We start from the raw sequence: 18,546 nt of genomic DNA on the forward strand, positions 1-18,546 counted from the left end.
CATTTAGCTAAGCAAGAGTGAAAACACGGCTAGTACAAACACATACACACGTATATATATTACATGAGCTGAGCCACATCTGTTATTTAAACTTATCACTTCAAAGCATAGCAAGACTAGCTGAAACTCGGAAAACAAGCATGCTTTACGTATCTCCATTTCTGGTTCTAGCGAAGCTTCCCAATGAGTTGCAGTGCCTTTTGTGCTAATCTTGCCCGGGCGACAACGACAAATACATATAGCTTGTCATATACCTTGTCGAAGAGCCGAAAAGATGCAATCCTCCATGTTTTCTTGAAGAGCATGGTACAAAACACCACCCAGAGGCCAACGACAAACCCTGACCCAAGCCCGAGGTAAAAGAACATTGAATCAGACACATGTGCACTTCTCTTGGAACCACCATGAACTAGCTTTGTTGCATTATTACTTCCTGGACAATTCCGTTGGAGGGGACGCCCACAGAGACCAACGTTGCCGCTGTACATGTATGGGTAGTAGTCGTAGAGAGTGTCAAGTTGCGATCCCGGTGGTATTCTTCCAGACAGATTGTTGTAGGACAAATCCAAAGATTCCAAATAGGTCAGATTCGATAGGCTCGTTGGAATTTCCCCACAAAGTTTGTTCCTTGATAGGTCCAGTGATTCCAGTGATTTCATGGACCCAATACTGCGTGGAATTTCTCCAGTCAAGTAGTTCCAAGAAATATTCAGATTCACCAATCCATTCACAGAAGTAATTTCTTCCGGAATTACTCCAGTTAAGTAATTCAAGGATAAGTCAATGCTTGAGAAGTTAGCAAATGTTTGTTTATAATGAAGCTCTTGCCGCTTTGTGAACACGGGCAAAATAAATTGAGGTTGCATCGAGTTCGAGTCTACGTTCAAGTATCGCACCTGACCTGCCATGCCCTTCAAATTTGAAAGATTGCGAGGTATAGAACCTGACAGTCTGTTGCCTGCTACATCAAAATTGTACATCCCTCCAAGATTGATGATGCTTGATGGAATACTCCCAGAGAACATATTATAGCTTAATCCTATATACTCTAGTGCCACCAAGTCTCCGATCCATTCAGGCAATCTTCCAGATAACTTATTTCTTGATAGATCTAAAAACTTTATTAATGTGCTTTGCAGAAAAGATGGGAACTTTCCCGAGAACTTATTGTTACTCAATATAAGACTCCGTATATATCCCATCTTGATACATTGAGGAAATTCTCCCTCCAACTGGTTGATGCTTAAATCCAAGCACTTCAACTTTTGGGTTTTGCAGATAGATCTTGTAATACGACCTGATAGAGAATTGTTAGATATGGAGAAACAAGTGAGGTTTTCTGGCAGTGGAGGTATTTCACCAGTTATTTGGTTTCTATCTAGATAGAGATAGTTCACTGACATGGATTCCATATTTTTTGGCAGGCTTCCACTGATCTGGTTGTGGGAGAAGTTCAAAAATATAGCCTGTGAAAGTGTTGCCGGGAACCAGTATGGGAGCTGACCGGTTATACCCGTGTTTGACATATCAATGTAATCAGCTCTAGGCAACAACCGAAGCCAAGAAGGAAAATGAGGACCTATTTGGCAAGATGCAAAATATGCTTCCTCTAGTTTCAGTGGGGGTAGCAGACGAGGATCTACTATAATCGTCAAAGGATTATTAGATAAATCTATATACTGTAAGCTTGTGAAACCATAGAAATGTTCTTCGGTGATGACACCTGTCAAATTGTTGTTTCTTAGGTCTAGGGAAATCAAACCGTTGATCCTACCAATCTCAGTGGGCACGGGTCCAGTCATATGGTTATCAGAGAGGATGAGAGTGGCCAAACTGGTGAATTGGGCAAGCCCAGCTGGTAGGGTCCCGGTTATATTGTTTCCATTCAAATACAGTTCTCTTAGTCGGCTGGACGAGCAATGTGGCAAGCTCTCATACAACTCTGCCATGTTCCCATACGAGAGGCCTTCTTCAAGGTATAGTACTTCCAAATTGCATAGGTTTCTCATCAACCCTGGCGCTATGATGCCGCCGGGGCCGCCGTCGAGATACTTGTTGTATGAAAAGTCAAAGACTTGAAGGGATGTCATTTGTCCTAGTGTCTTGGGAAAATGACCATACAAAAAGGTTTCTCGAAGGTTGAGGTACTTGAGACTTGTCAAATTCCAAAACCAACAGGACTCGGAGGGGTGATCAAAATGGTTGTAGCTGAGATCAAGCCTCTCAAGTTTTGCGAGGTCCGAGCGTGGGAGCTGTTGGTTGGCATTATGAAGCGAGCAACCAGCAAGATAGAGAACTTGCAAAGAAGGAATCATATTCACGATACTAGGCCAATCATGTACCATGGTGAGATTGAACCCACCAAGGTCAAGATGGTGTAGCAAAGGTAGATGTGTTAAGCTTAAAAAATCTGTTGGTTGCACTATGGTGTAGGTGGTGTAGGAAAGGTCGAGATACTGCAGCTTAGAGAGGTTACCAAGCTGACGAAGCAACGTGTTGTCACCGACTTGTACACCGGAGAGGTCGAGATACTGCAGCTTAGACAGGTTACCAAGCTGACGAAGCAACGTGTCGTCATGGACTGGTACATGGGAGAGGTTCAGGTATCTCAAGTTTTTTAGAGAGCCCCATAGTTTTGGAACATGACCGCAATTGCTACATATATATGGAAAATTGCAGGCGAGATCAAGGTGCTCCAAATGCTCCAGAGAAAATAGAGATGGACTTATCTGGCCATCCAAAGATGTTATCCGACCAGTATAAAATTCCTGATCAAAGTACGAGTAGCTATTTCCAAGTCGAAGCTGGAGGACATGGCCAGTCCGGTTGCTGCACCTTACGCCCCTCCACCGGCAGCAGTCGCTGCCTCGCCGCCACGAGGCGAGGCGGCCCGAGGGATCATATGGGACACCGTGTTTGAACGCCAGCAGGGCATCACGCTCCCGCGGCACGCAGACAGCCGTGCCGGTGCCGGTGCCATGGCCGAGAGCAAAGGTCGTTGCGGCGGCTGTTGCCACGAGGAGGAGCAGGAGGAACTTGGTGGTGGGAGGCATGGTAGTTTGGGAAGGCTGTGTGCACGAGTACTCAAGGGAGCACACACACGCCCATCATTTATACTCCGCGTACAGTCATTGCGTACAGAAGAATTAACTGGACGGTAACAAAGATATTTACTTGGATGGTCGGAGGCGGGCGTCAACGGTGGGTGGGTTCCAGTGGCCGCATGGGTAACGCCTTGAGTCAAGTCTATGTTTGTTTGCTCCCAGTGTCGTTCGCCCATGGCTTCCCCTACGCTTACGTCGCCGCGGGCTGTTAAATTCCACCGATCGAGGCACACGCTACGATCACTGGCCACACACCGGTAGGCTTTGGCATCGCACGCCCGATCGGTGGAGCTTGCCGTGCCAGACAGGGAACAGTGCAAACAAATCTAACATGAGTCCAAAACAAGAAGGTTTGGCCGCTATACCATCTTCTTTCAATACAAATTTGCATGTTCCGTATGATCAATCATCCAAATAGCCTTTAACTTGTATTCACCTACAAATGTTTTCAATATATATGGTCACTAACTCGACGGAATATCAAATACGTTTGCTACGCTAACACATGGGGAGAGTGTCTGTTTTACTATGGTCACTTTGGCTACATAAAAATGATTGTGTTCTGAATGGCAAAACCTCTTCTACTATGCATGTTATTTATCATATTGTACACACTGGCTTTGTACGTGGTCTACGCTACTGTGATCTTTACTAGTGGTTGGGACCCGCCATTGCGGGCCTCTTGAGAGGAAGTTGTGCGTGTATTTCCCCCGCTCAAAGAAAAAACCTCAACTTCATTTTAAAATTAAAAAGAAAACTTTCTCACAATACGTGAACATCACATCCATCTCAAAAAGCAAAAGGAAAAGTCTAACAAAATTCTTAAAATGAAAAAGAAAAAATTATCCGGCATCGCCTGCGGGCATGGAAAGAAAAAAGTAGCGGCTTTGCAAAGAGCAACGCTATTCAGTACATGTTCTACAAAATGCTTTACGTACCAGTTCATTGAAGCGATGGTTGCTAAAATCAGTAAAGGTATGGCACATGGCTGCGGAAAACAAACTAGTCCATGCATGCACGTGAGATTGAAGCGACGGTTGCTAAAATCGTGGGAGCGGTAACATCTTTATGTAAGAATAAGATTTTCCGTGTACATTTGTTCTGATGTACACGCACTTGGAACGTGCCAGCTAACAATGCAAACGGAGTCAGAACGCTGAAAGCCTGGATAACAATAATCCTGTATCTACGTAATGTTACATACACTTCCTAATCAAATCCTATCTCCCTCCTAATTTAACGGCGGGCCCCTTTCTCTTCCCATCTTCAATCCTGACATGCCACATTTATTGTTACATAGATAGGTGCATGCACGCGAACGCTGAAAAATCCAAGAGTTGGGCGATGCCATCTGATGCATGCAGTGGGATGCATGTGGTAGCACACGCAGGACTCGCTCTAGTCCATGCACGCGATTCCCCAATCGGATATAACACATGCCTGAAGGGAACCCGACGCACGCATGCGACGCAGCCGACGGACCGGCTGCTTGTGTGTCTGTCTCAGCCTAGGCTATGCCTTGTGCACGCAACGCGTGACCACCTGCAAGGCACGGACATGGGATGGTCCACTCTCACCTTCTTGACCTCGAATACAGTGTGCGGCAGTTTCCGTCAGCACGACGTCCACGGAGCCGCGTTGGGCCATCTCAGCCAGATTCTAGCGAAGAAGGATCATGACGAGAGTGTCGGCGAGAGGTGTAGCGAGGGGGCTGGCTACTTGCTATGCGGTGGCGCTGAGTGTTAGAGTCAGGGGAGGGCTATGGGGTGGGGCTGGGCGTTGGAGTGATGGTCTGACTATGAGGTGGAACCGTGGCAAGATGGAGTCTCTGCAACTCTGTTCTGCACGTTGTATAACAAAGATGCAGTCATCCTCAAAAAAGAAAACAAAAGTCTCCCGGTCTATCCTGGGTGATTTTTGCTAACTCATTGTTTGGCGCACCGAGATAACACGATCCCAACCAGGATCATGCTAGTCTCGCAAATTAAAAGGACCCATGTGTGGTAATCCTTTTCTTTTTCCGTGTCTCTCTCTGAAATGTGTGCAGCGTGAGGTCGCTGGTGGCCGTGACCTGCTGCATGGTGCAAGAGAACTCGTGGGCGTCCTCTTCCCATCCTCTGCCCGCGAGTTCTGAGCAGATGCGGGGCCGGGGCCGAGGGCGACGGGCCGATGGCGAACAGGGTCAGCGAGGCTGAGAAGGGACCGGTGCCGGGGACCTGGAGTTGACGGGGACAGGGACGAGGCCTCTCCCGGTACATCGAGGTGATGGGTGTGTCTTCGAGGAGGGGAGGGTGTGGTGACGAGGTGGATGTACATAGCAGATGGATCGGTTGGGGAAGATGAATATGAAATGTGGGCCCCTCTAGTCTGTGAGAGTAGTGTTTGATCCCGGTCGAGATCGTCCTTTTCTTGGTGCCACAAACAGTCGTTTAGCAAAATCAGCCGGGACACACCGGGAATATAGAGTATAGGGTGCTAGTTTCAGGGATTTAAAGGTCAAGGTTCAACTCAGACTATGAGTACTAATCTAAGGTTTATTTTAGACTTTTCTCAAAATAAAAACAAGGTAGAATTCATGCTGCTCGAAAGTCGATGTACAGTCCCAAGGGCCATGCAACTACTCTATGTGCCTCGATTTTTTTGTAGTGGAGGGATTCGCTCGCTCAGAGCATCTACAGCCGGACTTGACAAATTCGATCCTTCAAACGCCCGCGGACGCGACCGGACGCGTCCACGGACAATAACTGATCACACATTAAATATTTGATTCTACAACCGAACACCTCAAATTAGAAACCTCAAATCCATATTATTACATGCAACATAAACCAATCTTTAAGCGGAGCTTGTCTGGCTACGTTGTGCCCATGTCTGACGGCCGGCTACAAAACCCAGAGTATTGGTCCAGCTGCCGGCAAGGTAGAATAGGGCATGAGACACGAGCCGGTTTACAGGACTCAAGGCGCCACCGTCTCCCTGCCCTACTCTTCCTCGTTAGAGCCTGGAGCTCGAACGGTGCTAGTGAACGCCAGATCGATGATTGATCCATCCCAATTCCCCCGATTAAACTTAAACATTTTTCCTTGCGGTTTGCTTTTTGTGCAGGTTTTGCTGGGCCGGCCCATGTGGTCATATGCGCGGGCGCCAACTACCTGTTCGGGCGCTTAAGGCGGCGAATAGGAGCTCTCATTGGGCACGGCTGGGCGAGCGGCTCTTTGCCTCCTCCAATTTGCACGCCAACGCCCGCTCAAAAATAATAATTTGTAACCCCTCGGAAAAAATGATATGCCGTCGTACGCTCACATATATCGGCCGATCGAGCGACTGATTCTCTACGGTAGCGGCTGCCGGATACTAGGGCGTCCGCAAGGAATAGCAAAGGTAAATCTCTAACGAATTTCTCTTAGCCCTCAATCTTACACTTCGATAAATTTCTCTGGTTCTTGATTGATGTGCGACGGGGAGTTAGAAGATGTGTTCCACGAACTATTTATTTGCCCGGATGCAACGCTGCTATGGGACACTATGTGACAGGTTTGTCCGATCCCTCCTAGAGAGTCAATCATCAACTCCAGACCCGAATGGATTTTCATTCTACTGGTCGACAAGCCTGACAACGTGCGTGTGATGATCATTTTGCTCTGATGGTGGATTTGGAGCTTGCAGAAAGAGCTGATGCATGGAAAGGCAGTGGCACCTCCTAATGCGGCGAAAACTTTCCCGTGCAGCTACCTTTTCTCGATTCAACCGGCCGAGTTGCAAAGTGTGGAAGACATTATCAAGGGCAAGTCCCCGGTGGTTGACATCTCTCCCAAACCTATACCAGTACAGAAGCAATGCCTCCCCTGGCCTAGGCCGGCTCCTGGCTGGGCAGCATTGTTTGTTCGTGAAAGAAACTGGTGTAGCCGGTATGGGTATGATTCTAAGGGACAATAATGGTGTTGGTTTCTAAGCATATTGCTACTTATTCTACTGCGAAGATGCCCTTAAAGCGGAAATTAGTGCTATCCTAAAAGCCATGTCATTGAGCATGCAATGGGCGGAGCTGCCAATAATTATTAAATCTGATAGCTCGACTGCAATTGCTGCCTTGACCGGTCGGCATATGGTCATCTAATGCCGGAGATCAAGAAGCTTTTGGGCGACCTAGAGGTAGCATCGCTTGTTCATTGTGGCACGTTCCAGACAGTGCTTCAGAGTTTGTATTAGCAAAATGTAACACTATTTACAAGGAATAAAACCCATGACTTACCCTGCAAAAAAAAGCACAAACTAATGTCAGTGTAAGTGTATTGAAACTTCACATTCCTGGTTCAAACACAATTAAACAACTAGGACTATTTGTTTCCAACAACCTTCCTGCCCCCAACTGAAGCACTTCAGTTCCAACTCTCAAGCTCACGTACATACTCACGCCATCAACCTCAAGATGCTGTGAAGGATCCACTTCCACTCATGATGGGCCTGCCTGTGGTGTCTTGTTTTTTATGATCGTTTTACATCTGCTCTACACTAGCCATTAGTAACTGTGATTTTATTTGTCTGGGAGTTGTCCCATGCTTGGTTTGTGTTTCGCTGCTGATTGTTAGGATAGTCTCTATTTTTTATGGCGCATTTTTTTGGTCTACATGTTTCGATTGCAAGTGCATACATTGGATCTTTTGCCAGTATGTTGAACTTGCTCTCTCCCCTTTCTTGTTTCCCGTTTGCAAATTCTGTTTGTTATGAATTAATGGAAAGGGATGATTGCCCTGTTAAAAAAACCTGAAGCTCATGCATATTTCTAAACCTGTGCCAGTAGGCACAGGAACTCAACTAAATTTCACAACAAAATTTGCACAAATGTTTATATGACGCCCATCTCAAACACATAGTCCCACATAATGCATCAGAAACATGCAAATAATATAATTGGTCATCTAATGAAAAATCAATGTACAAACTCAGAGACTTAAAAATAAGTGTTTCCAACCCACATGAGAAACGAACACCCATATACATGCATATATATGGTCTTGTCGCAGGACAAATCATTGCTTTCCACATGGCATAGTGACCTTAATGTGAAAGTTTGCTAGGATGCATACTAGTTAGTTACAAAAAGATTTTGTAACGCGGTGGAGCTAAGTATGTCGCGGCGGAGGAGCTTGCATGATGCGGCGCAGCGAACAAAGGTGCGGATGTCGGACCGCGCGACGATCTCTAGCAGGAGATCCGCCGGGAGCGTCCACTCTATCGGCGCCATTGGAGCCGGAGCCTCCGGCGTGCATGAATTTTGTGGCCGGCGTTGATGCGGTGCGGTCGCCATCGTCTATATGAAGCGGACGAGCGAGGCTAATCTGATGCGGCAACTCAAATTTTGCAAGCTCTTGTAGCAGGCAGGGTGTGATGAGTTCGACTAGGAAGCCGTGTCCGCTACGACCGCCACTGGATCGGGTTCGATGACTATATATGTACGTGGCTCTCTTGATTTTTCTTCTTCTTTTAAATAGAGAAAGGGTTTTGATTCTTTCTCACGGAAAGAGCACGCACGTGGGTTAATTTCTGCTGCCTAATGGAGACTGACACAAATTAACCATGTACTAGTACGCTGACATGCTCGAGTCAAGAAAAGTTGTCTTTATAGCAACCCAATGCGCCGATCCAAACTGTCCGCGCGTATTCGTTTGAATCAAAACAAGACCCAACGTAACGACCCAAACCAACTTTTCAAAACTAAAAATGATACATGATAGCCTGTTTTTTTCCTGAGCCAGTAGGAGTGAATCAGAGGATTGTGGGCCGTGGCTCGTGCGCATTTTTGTGGAAAACTAACACTTAAAACACATAGGGACATTTCTATTTGCGACATATTGTTGACGTCTTACACAGAGCCAACAAGCGAGTGGCTGAACTAATTCATCCCGTTTTAGTTGTTTTTAGAAAGCATGATTGTATTCAAATCATGGAATAATACAATGTCTTTGACCTGTATAAGTAAGTACACCCTAAAACACGCACAAAGAACTAGAAAAAACAAAGAGCACCCTAACAACTAGTAAAACATAAAGATCTTTGGAGCTCTGTGTCATCTTCCCTGAACTTTGCGAGAAGACCCTGCCACACAAGAATCTGTAACCATACCCAAGCAGGCCATCATCTTCAACCACGACATAATCGCCAGCACGCTGCTCTCCCTTTTGTTCGTTCCGTTGCAGAAAAGACAAGGACAAGCATGTACATCCATCACGGCTACAAACATGTGCTAAATCATAAGTTTGATTCCCTAGGAGTTTTACATATTTTCGACATTTTTAAGTCGGCCACTACATAAAAGAAAAACACTATTCACCTTGGTGGGCCGGCCCAGTCGCTTTCGGCCGCAGCCAACGATCCCGGTTTGACCTGCTGCCCCGTCAAGAATCCCTTCGAGAACCTACTCAAGATTTAAAATAGACCAAGATTAGAGAGTTCGGTGTGCTGATTTCAAGTATTAAAAGTTTAGGGTTTGGCTTAGCAACCGTCTACAGATTCAAGGTTTGTTTTGGACTTTTTTTTTGTTTTCTTTAGCGGACTTTTCCTTGTTGTCAACCGGACCGAATTGTTTGCCTTTATCAAGTTGTGCGTTTTGGTCGTCGACTGGTCGCTCGTTTCTCGTTTTTGGTCCCATCTTTCTAAGCGAGAAAAGTATGAGGCGGTGCCCTGGTCAATCCGGAACATTTTTTTTTGTGTCCGTTCAACGCGGACGTATCCTCGTCAGCTTGCAAAACTTCAATACGTTCTCGGTTGGCCACTATCGCCACCTCTCCTGACCACAGAACCGCAGAGCACCAGCAGTGCGCGGCGAGCGAGTCAACTAAGCCATTATCCATGGACGAGAACGGCGGTGTGCGGCACTGGCACGCCGACGTGAACGGCGTGTCCCTGCACGTAGCCGAGCAGGGCCCCGCCGACGGCCCGGCGGTGCTCCTCCTGCACGGCTTCCCGGAGCTCTGGCTGTCATGGCGCCACCAGATGGCCGCGCTCGCCGCGCGCGGCTTCCGTGCCCTGGCTCCCGACCTCCGCGGCTTCGGCGACTCTAGCGCCCCGGCTGACCCTGCAGCCTACACCATCCTCCACGTCGTCGGCGATGTCGTCGCGCTCCTCGACCACCTCCGCCTCCCCAAGGTGCGCCCTTCCCTGCACCGCTCTAGCTTCGTTTTTGTTTTTCGTCGGCGGCCGCCGCGAGTGACGCGCTGACACCAGGCGCCGGCGCAGGTGGTGGTGGTGGGGCATGACTTGGGCGCGCAGGCGGCGTGGCATCTGTGCCTGTTCCGGCCGGACCGGGTGCGCGCCGTCGTCGCGCTGGGGGTGCCGTTCTTCCCACGCTCCCCTGGACCGGTGTCGGAGATGTTCGCGGCGCGCGGCGATGGCTTCTACATCACGCAGTACCAGGTGACGCTGTCCTATGTATATTTAGCATGCATCCATTCTTCTTATTGCCAACGCCATGCGCCGGGAAGCAGTGAATCGATTTCTGTGACATAGAAATTAATCACATACAAACTGAAGCAGATGAGCCAGGGCATGCTATAGGATAGTTTTATTCCATAGTAATAGGGTTGCATACTTACAATTTAGAGGCGAGCTATACATGGATCCTTGCCATGTAGTCACACAGTCGTGCTACATTCGAGCGACTATAACTGGCTAGTCAATCTGCAACCTTATTCTGATCTCTATGAATTTCTGAGAAATAAACTCTCTATCAACCATTAAAGACTTAATCTCGGGCACTAGCTGTCCATAAGCGAAACTATCCAAGCTAGTATTAGATTTTGTTAAGAAACTGAAAATTCATTTTTTTTCACTTTTTGTCAATTGATACATTCTATGTTTTAGATGATGATACCATTTGTTTTCTTAAGATTAGAACAATGCACCCTCGGGTAAAGTAATAGTCTTCCTCCAAAATTTAACAACAATATTTCACATAAGTAATGGTCTGGCAAGAGAGGTTCGATTATGATCTGGACAGATCCACTCAGTTGGCCTTCATTTGCTCCAAAATTACTGGCTCTTTTGCGGGTCCAAAATTACAGTTTCAGGCCTCAGGGTGGCACCAGTCATGCATAGAGCATAAGGGCATGTACAATGGTTATATCTTAGCCTTATCATTGCTGAGGTGGAGGAGAGAGAAATGAAAAAAGAGTTTTGTCTTATCTTAGTTAAGAGATGATCTCTTAGCATAGTTTGTCTCACCATAAATTTAGGAATAGAGATAAGACTAAGATATAACCCATTGTACGTCATGTTTTATTGTCATATCTTAGTTGCATGGTGGGTGTAAGATAAGACTGTCTTATCAACCATTGTACATGCCCTAACCTTCTGGTGGTAGACCAGTAGTCATGGTTTCGGAGGAGGACGCTTGGAACCTGGGTGTATGTTTTTTTAAACTTGGTAATTACAAACATGGTTGAAAAAACTTGATTTTTTTTTTTGGCAAGAAACATGATGAAGTGTTCTACTCATGTAAAAAATTTCGCTAAGAAATAACTTTAATCGTACAAAAAACAAAGTCAGCACTATATTGAGGTTATTATTCACACTTTTATGTTCTCACTTTTTTTCTCTTTTTTGCCTAAAGGTCGACTGGAGTTTTTCGTTGGCGATTTTTTTATACGAACAGAATATCAAGTTTGTTGTCAACTGTTTTCAAGATTTTTTTTTGACATTTTCAACTATTTCTTTATTTTTTGGGGCATATCAGGTTCATATGCATCCAGGTTCCATGTATTCTCCTCATCTGTATGTATTTAGCGCCATAGCTGTTGCAAAAGACCAACTTGTTTCAAAATCATGCATGTAGGAGCCTGGAAGAACTGAAAGAGCATTCAATCGGTACGCTGCTGCAACCGTCCTAAAGAAGTTGTACTCCATCAAATTAGATGACCTCACTGCTCCTCCTGGAGTCGAGATTATAGACTTTTTGGAATCATCATCATCCCCACTTCCTTGGATGGCCGAGGAAGAACTGGGTCAGTACGCCGAGAAGTTTCAAAAGTCTGGCTTCACGGGGCCGCTCAACTACTACCGCATGATGGACACGTAAGTTTCAGAGTTTCTCTCCATATGATTTCTATTCGACCTAGCTTTGTAGCACTAATTCATGGGAAACAAAGGAATTGGATGCTTACTGCGCCATGGCATGGTGCGAAGATCACGGTGCCTGCAAAGTTTATCGGGGGTGAGAAGGACACTGGTGTCCAGTCCTTTGGAATCAAACACTACATTGAGAGCGGAGCTTTCAAGTTCAGTGTTCCGAATCTTGAGGTTGCCATCATTGAAGGTCACCATTACCTCCAGCAAGAGCAGGCCGAGAGGGTGAACTCTGAGATATTGTCCTTCCTGGACAAGTTATCTGGTGAGGAGACGCCGAAATGCCCTTACTAAGAAATTAGGAAACATATGGTGTCTGAGCTGGTTTTGGATATGTGAATCACTTTTCATGGACTGAAAATTGGCAAAGCTCGTAGAACTATATACTCGAATAAATGTGAGAGTTGTAGCTATAACTATTTGTTGAGTTGATCAAATACAGGAGCTAGCATGTAAAATACCAAGTGTTTAAAGCGCGTGAGGTTTGAAGAAGATGTAGCATTGTTATCTTAGCAGAAGACAAAAGGTACCTTGAAAAGTGGACTTATCTAGTATAATACAAAAAAATAAGGTTATGTTCATGGGTCTTGCACTTGAACATGGGGACTTTATTTGTCACAGTATTGAAGAAAAATCTGTATACTATTATCAACCATAGAAACCATAAGTACAGCACTTACCTGATCCTAAATGCTGTAGATATTTTTAACGTGCAATCACGAAGCAGGAAAAGCAAGCTGCTCAGGTCTACCGCTTGGAAGATTTAATAATCAGAGCAAGGGTAAGTTGCTGATGCATGAATTAGGGTTTCCCAGCCGGCCTCTGCCACGAGAGAGACGGGAGGGGAAAGAAACGAATAGGAGGCCATCTTCTCTCTTCCAGCCTGCAAAGCGCACAACGCTCGCGATGGGAGCCGGCCCATCGATTGGTTTTGGTTTTTTATTTCCTGGTTACTTTGTCCGCGTTGTACCAACTTTCTGGAAGCTAGTTTTGAGTCGGTTTTTTTCTTTTGAGTAGGTGGGTGTTTTCATTTTGGCTGCGACCCTTTATTTTCTGAATTTTATAGAATTGGGTAGTTTATTTTTTATTTTTTTAAACATCAGTACAGACGCAAGCGCTCATACATACGCGCATGCACTCATCATATGAACGCACACACACGCACACCCTCCTATGAGCACCTCCAAGAGACTGAGGTCGTTTCAAAAAAAAAGAATACATGTATTGTAGCTTATGAGACTAACCATACTAATTAAGTAAGGTCCAAACGAAAAGGCCTCACCATACCAATGAACCTCACTCTTCTCTCCACCTCCGCCTACGGGGTGGTACCGGCGAGCTCTCGCTGGCGATGCCATGGCCCATGGCCCTGGCTTGAGCGCATTGCTGCGCTACTCACTTTTAAAACCTACCAATCAAAAAAACTATTTATTTTCGTTGTTGCCTAGTGAATAGCAAATATGAAAAATAAACTGAATCATAACAAAAGCAACACAAAGTCACAAACACAACACATATATCTTCGTTCTTGCAAAGTCCAGGTAACCCGGAGGCTTGACAATGTACCACAACAACAAAAACTCGAATCGCTCGCAAAAAACAAAACAACAACAAAAACTCGAATCGCTCGCAAAAAACAAAACAAGCAAAACGAATTCATGAAACAAGCAGATCGAGTAGCAGGTACTTAGTGATTACTAAGTTTTTGCGGCCGGCTGGCTCACATAGGAGAAGGTGCCGATGGTGGCAGGCCGTTGCTGTCGTTCCCGTAGAACTGCAGCACGGTGTAGACGGTCTGCATGACGGTCATGCCGAGGAGGAAGACGGCCGCGGCGAGGGAGAGGAACGCCCAGGGGCTCCTGAAATATGTGTGGATGAGGTTGGCGCGCCAAATGTTCCATGGCTGCCGGAAGTAGCCGTTCACCTGCCGCTGCACGGCGTCGAGAGCGCTGTTGGGCTCAAGCACCACGTCCCTGGAGATAGTGTTGAACAGCTTGGCCACGGCCTGGTCGCTGCCGATGGCGTTCTGGATGATCCCCTTGGAGCTCAGCAGCGCCACATCCTTGGCCGAGTCGATAATGTTGTCCATGAAGAAGACGTAGCCGGTCACGTCGTTACCGGCGCCGGCGTGCAGCCGCTCAAACGCCATCATGTTGAGGAACATGTACTCGGTGGAGTCGTCCACTGACACCGTCGGCATGCTCAGTGTGCCGCCCTGAAACCGGATGTCGTGCAGGCTCAACGTCTTGCTCGGCTTGAACTGGATTCCAGCTTCGTAGAGCTCCACTGCCGACCGGATGATGGCGTTGTCCTCCTCCGTTTCTTGAAGGTTCCGGATTTTATGACATTTAGTAGCGAGCATGCTCCGGCGAAAGACATCTAGTGGGTGGAGCCCTAGGCCGATGCCTGGTGGTAGCGGGCCGGAAGATTGGGCCAGAAATTTCAGCACCATCCGGTTGATGAAGTCGTCGTTCTGGCCATCCATGCAAGCATTAACACAGATTAGTTGAAGAGAAAGCGACACCATTATCACTTGAAAAAAGGGCCGTCTATTAACAAGTTGCCTAAAAAGATGACTTCGTTCGGTCGATTTCCCTGAGCCAATGGATAGTAACTAGACGGCTGGATGAATTTCGATACGTGTTAAACACATCTATATTTTTTGATTATTTTATGCTATTATATTATTATTTTTGAATAGTTTTATAGTATTTTTTTATTTTTCTAGACTAACCTATTAATGCAGTGTCTGGAGGTAGTATATGTTTTCTGCATGTTTTTTTTTTACTTTCTGAAAATCAACATTTACGGAGCTCAAAATAACTTAAGAGATTTATGAAGAATTTTTTCGGAGATAAAAAATCCAGAAGGCATCAGGGGCCACCGCAGGCCCCCTATGCGGCCAGGTAGAACGACCAAAGCCCCACCCGCGTAAAGGGGGCCTGTGGGGCCACTACCCACCGCCTTTCGACAATTTTTTGCCTATAAATCCCATATTTCCTGAAACCCATCATATCATTTTTTCGCTATTTTTTCCACTGCGCAAATTCCTCTTCCAGGGAGAGACAATCTGGAGGCATGTTCCGACACTCTGTCAAAGGGGAATCTGTCAACAGAGCCATCTTTATCAGCCTTGCTGTCACCATGACAATGTCTGAGTAGTTTTCTTAAGGACCTTACGATTCATAGCGGTAGCTAGATGGAGTACTCTCTCCCTTGTGATTCAATACAAAATTCCCGTTAGCTACCTCACATGACTGGGGTCCATATGATGTAATCGATGATTGTATTTGCTGGGATGATGAATTGTTCACATTATGATCAAATTGATCATTGAATTATATTGAATATTTTAAAATTTCTTTGCTAAATAACTAAATAGTCATGTATGCTCTCTGATCTATTTGTCTTCTTTGGCCAAGATGATAGAGAGTTCTTCAAGAGAGTTGTGTATAATAGTGGGTTCAATCTTGCATTGATTCATCCCAGTGACAGAATGGGCACGGACACGTATTGTATTGTTGCGATTAAAGAATAAAACGATGGTTTATTTATCACACCGATGATAGTTTTACTATGTATATTATGTCACTTTGTTTATGGCAGTACTCTGTTTGTTATAAACTTACTCCTCAAAATGCATTCTGCATATGGTCTTTAGGTATTGCTATTAGTTGTAGATGTTGTTGCAGACGGTCTACATATCACAGATGTAATTTGTATACAAGATTATTTCACGAATAATCACAGTCATAAATATAAATATTGCAATTTAATTACCATCCAACTGTAATTTGTTCACCACAACACATTTATCTTGGTTGGAGAGATGCCTCTAGTGAAACTATGACCCCTAGTCTATCTTCCTTAATTGCACATACCTTTACATTTTGTTTTCTTGATTTATAATTTTATTGTTTTGTTCTATATATCAATTCCTATCATACCGTACAAATTTATCCTTGTAACCAGCAGGACAAGAAGCTTGACAACCTTCTTGGAATGATTGGGGCAAGACTATTTTGTGTTCAATATGCAAGTACCGAGGACATTACTTGATGATGAAATTCCTACTAGTTCCATAAACCTTGGTTCTCAATAGAGTGAAATACTATCCATCGCGCGCGGGGGGGGGGGGGGGGGGGGGGGGGGGGGGGGGGGGGGGGGTTACCCAACATTTATGTCACTCTTACACTTGGGGGTTACCCAACCACTCTCACAAGAGCAAGCAACTTTCCTCTTCCTCCCACGTTCTACTATCCATCATCTTTCACCCATGAACCAAACACCCCCCATGACCACCATCCAGAACGGCTGCCCCACCCCTGCCCGGCGCTACTGTGCACGCCTCCTCCACCGTCCATCCCTCTACCCCATGATGTCCCTCTCCCGCCACGGATCCCCCACCATGCTCCGGAACAAGTCAAGCCTTTGACTCCATGCACCTGCGATACCACTATCGTGTCATCGCCGATTTTGACTCGCTCATGTCCGAGGCTTCGCTGGCTCTCGCCTCGGCATCGTCGTCATTAGCCTCGAGGTTGTGTGCCTCCTCTTTTGAATCGACTGGCCTATTTTTTTTAAAGGCAACTTACCAATAGCTATTGTGTACTATTTAGAAGAAAAAAAATCTAACGGGTCTGCTACCCAAGTGGGTCATGGGAGCCAATCAGCTAGTGCCAACACATGTTGTATTTTGATACCCTCATGCATATACGATTCATTTGTCTTCTTTAGACTAGCCATAGTGGGAGTAACTTAGCTAGTAACATAATGCACCTCAAGAAAAAATTATTTATGTGGCAAGTAATTAATTAAGAGAGAGATGCTTGTGGTAACACAGTATGTTACTGTAACATAACACACCCCAATGCAAAATGAGTCTACGTGAATGAAGGTTTGCATGATACTCATGTATGTTATTACCCACTATGAAGATAATAAAAGTAGTGTTATATGCATGACACTAGTCTAAATTACTCCCCTCTATGACTAGTCTTAGTCGTATTTGGTATTCTTCTCCATTGGCACCACTACCTACCATGCAGTATTTTCTGTCAGGAAAAGTAAAAGGATGTGCACAGAGAAGTACGTTGCATGCATCTTTCGGTCTCTCTCTCTCTCTCTCTCTCTCTCTCTCTATGCTAAAAAAAAATCTTTCAATGTAATAATTTAGATAATTGATATACTATGAACCAAAAGTTTGATTTGTGATTTTTTTTATATTCATGAAATTCTGGATACAAGACCTTCAGAACAAGATTAGACTAGTATTGCACTTTCAAAATAAGTGTCTCAACTTTATACTAATTTTAATACAAAATTAAACTAAAGTTGAGACTTACTTTGAGACGGAGGGAGTATATGTTAACTAGTGTGGATTTAGTTATTGCAAGTCATACTTCAAATTAATTTCAGGATTATTTTCATGCAGATACATTTCTTTTCATTTATTACTTCCTCCGATTAATATTAATTGTCTGTCACTTGGTACAACTTTGTACTGAAGTTGTATTAAGTGAGCGACAATGGATAGAAGGGAGTACAATTTTGCCCTAAATCAGAGACAATTAATATGCATCAAAGGGGTATTATTTCTGTGGGATTTTTATTGTTTCAGTCTTTCTACAGCAATATTAGAAGGCAGATTAGTTAATTACCGGAGGCTTTCCACTCTCAACCCCGACGAGCTTCTGGAGCAGGAGCAGAGGTAGCTGGTTCTCGAGCATGAGCACGTCTCGCCGGATGTAGGGCACCATGTAGAGTATCCCGTGGGGGCTGAAGATCGGGTCGTTGTGTGCGTAGTCGCCGACCTGCTTCCCGTCTGCGGCCGTGCACCTCATCACCTCCAGCAGGAAGCAGCCGTCGAAGATCATCATGGCCAGGAACCGCTCCCTGCCCCCGCTATCGGCGCGCCACTCGCTGTCGAGGTCCATGTACGCGCCCTCCAGCTGCTCCGCGACGTCCTCCACGCCGTCGACGAGCTCGTCGAAGGTCCGCTCCGCCCGCTGGAGCAGCTGCCGCAGCGCCCGGCACTTGTGCTCCTCCATGGGCCGCAGGTCGAGGTCGCCGTGGTGGAAGGGGCCCAGCGACACCACCTGCGGCTGGTACGCCTTGCTCTTGATGTTGGTCATGCAGGGCGGCACGCGGTAGATGCAGTGGCGCTCCCACCGCGACGCGGACGAATTGCCGGCTTCCTTGAGCTTCTTCTCCACGTCCACCACCCACGTCCTCTTGCTGCTGCCGCCGGCCGCCGCCATTCTGATTGATCTGTATATGATATGTGATTGCTATGGATAGGTTAGTAGATGTGTGCTCGTGC

At 45.8% G+C, this 18,546-nt stretch overlaps 3 protein-coding genes across 3 annotated transcripts; 1 reads left to right on the forward strand and 2 right to left on the reverse strand.

Annotated features, from left to right (window-relative positions):
• Positions 1-167: 167 nt before the first annotated feature.
• On the reverse strand, positions 168-9,330 carry LOC123129316 (receptor-like protein EIX1). The gene is made up of 6 exons (XM_044549531.1): positions 9,223-9,330; positions 8,887-8,914; positions 4,479-4,500; positions 2,561-3,039; positions 1,120-2,506; positions 168-1,032 (listed from the first exon to the last, which is right to left on the reverse strand). Exons 1-6 carry the CDS (start codon positions 9,328-9,330, stop codon positions 168-170), a joined length of 2,889 nt encoding a protein of 962 aa, XP_044405466.1.
• A 582-nt stretch (positions 9,331-9,912) lies between these two features.
• Positions 9,913-12,744, forward strand: LOC123130018 (epoxide hydrolase A). The gene is made up of 4 exons (XM_044549972.1): positions 9,913-10,250; positions 10,341-10,517; positions 11,935-12,173; positions 12,248-12,744. The coding sequence occupies exons 1-4, from the start codon at positions 9,954-9,956 to the stop codon at positions 12,516-12,518; spliced, it is 984 nt and encodes a 327-aa protein (XP_044405907.1). The 5' UTR covers positions 9,913-9,953; the 3' UTR covers positions 12,519-12,744.
• Positions 12,745-13,723: 979 nt separating this feature from the next.
• On the reverse strand, positions 13,724-18,484 carry LOC123130019 (UPF0481 protein At3g47200). The gene is made up of 2 exons (XM_044549973.1): positions 17,885-18,484; positions 13,724-14,697 (listed from the first exon to the last, which is right to left on the reverse strand). Exons 1-2 carry the CDS (start codon positions 18,482-18,484, stop codon positions 13,945-13,947), a joined length of 1,353 nt encoding a protein of 450 aa, XP_044405908.1. The 3' UTR covers positions 13,724-13,944.
• Positions 18,485-18,546: the final 62 nt, after the last annotated feature.

The sequence above is a fragment of the Triticum aestivum genome, chromosome 6A, assembly GCF_018294505.1.
Source record: "Triticum aestivum cultivar Chinese Spring chromosome 6A, IWGSC CS RefSeq v2.1, whole genome shotgun sequence".
Classification (NCBI taxonomy): Eukaryota; Viridiplantae; Streptophyta; class Magnoliopsida; order Poales; family Poaceae; genus Triticum; species Triticum aestivum.

Bases quoted from the DNA above. Each gene is read 5' to 3' on its own strand.
- LOC123129316 (XM_044549531.1), bottom strand. From the start codon at position 9,330: ATGGATGTACATGCTTGTCCTTGTCTTTTCTGCAACGGAACGAACAAA. The intron at 8,915-9,222 runs GTTACAGATTCT...TTTAAGTGTTAG, and splicing joins TGATGGCCTGCTTGGGTATG to TTTTCCACAAAAATGCGCAC. The intron at 2,507-2,560 runs GTCAGCTTGGTA...CCGGTGTACAAG, and splicing joins CCATGACGACACGTTGCTTC to TCGGTGACAACACGTTGCTT.
- LOC123130018 (XM_044549972.1), top strand. From the start codon at position 9,954: ATGGACGAGAACGGCGGTGTGCGGCACTGGCACGCCGACGTGAACGGC. The intron at 10,251-10,340 runs GTGCGCCCTTCC...GCGCCGGCGCAG, and splicing joins ACCACCTCCGCCTCCCCAAG to GTGGTGGTGGTGGGGCATGA. The intron at 10,518-11,934 runs GTGACGCTGTCC...TCATGCATGTAG, and splicing joins TCTACATCACGCAGTACCAG to GAGCCTGGAAGAACTGAAAG.
- LOC123130019 (XM_044549973.1), bottom strand. From the start codon at position 18,484: ATGGCGGCGGCCGGCGGCAGCAGCAAGAGGACGTGGGTGGTGGACGTG. The intron at 14,698-17,884 runs GTAATTAACTAA...ATGGATGGCCAG, and splicing joins TTGAGAGTGGAAAGCCTCCG to AACGACGACTTCATCAACCG.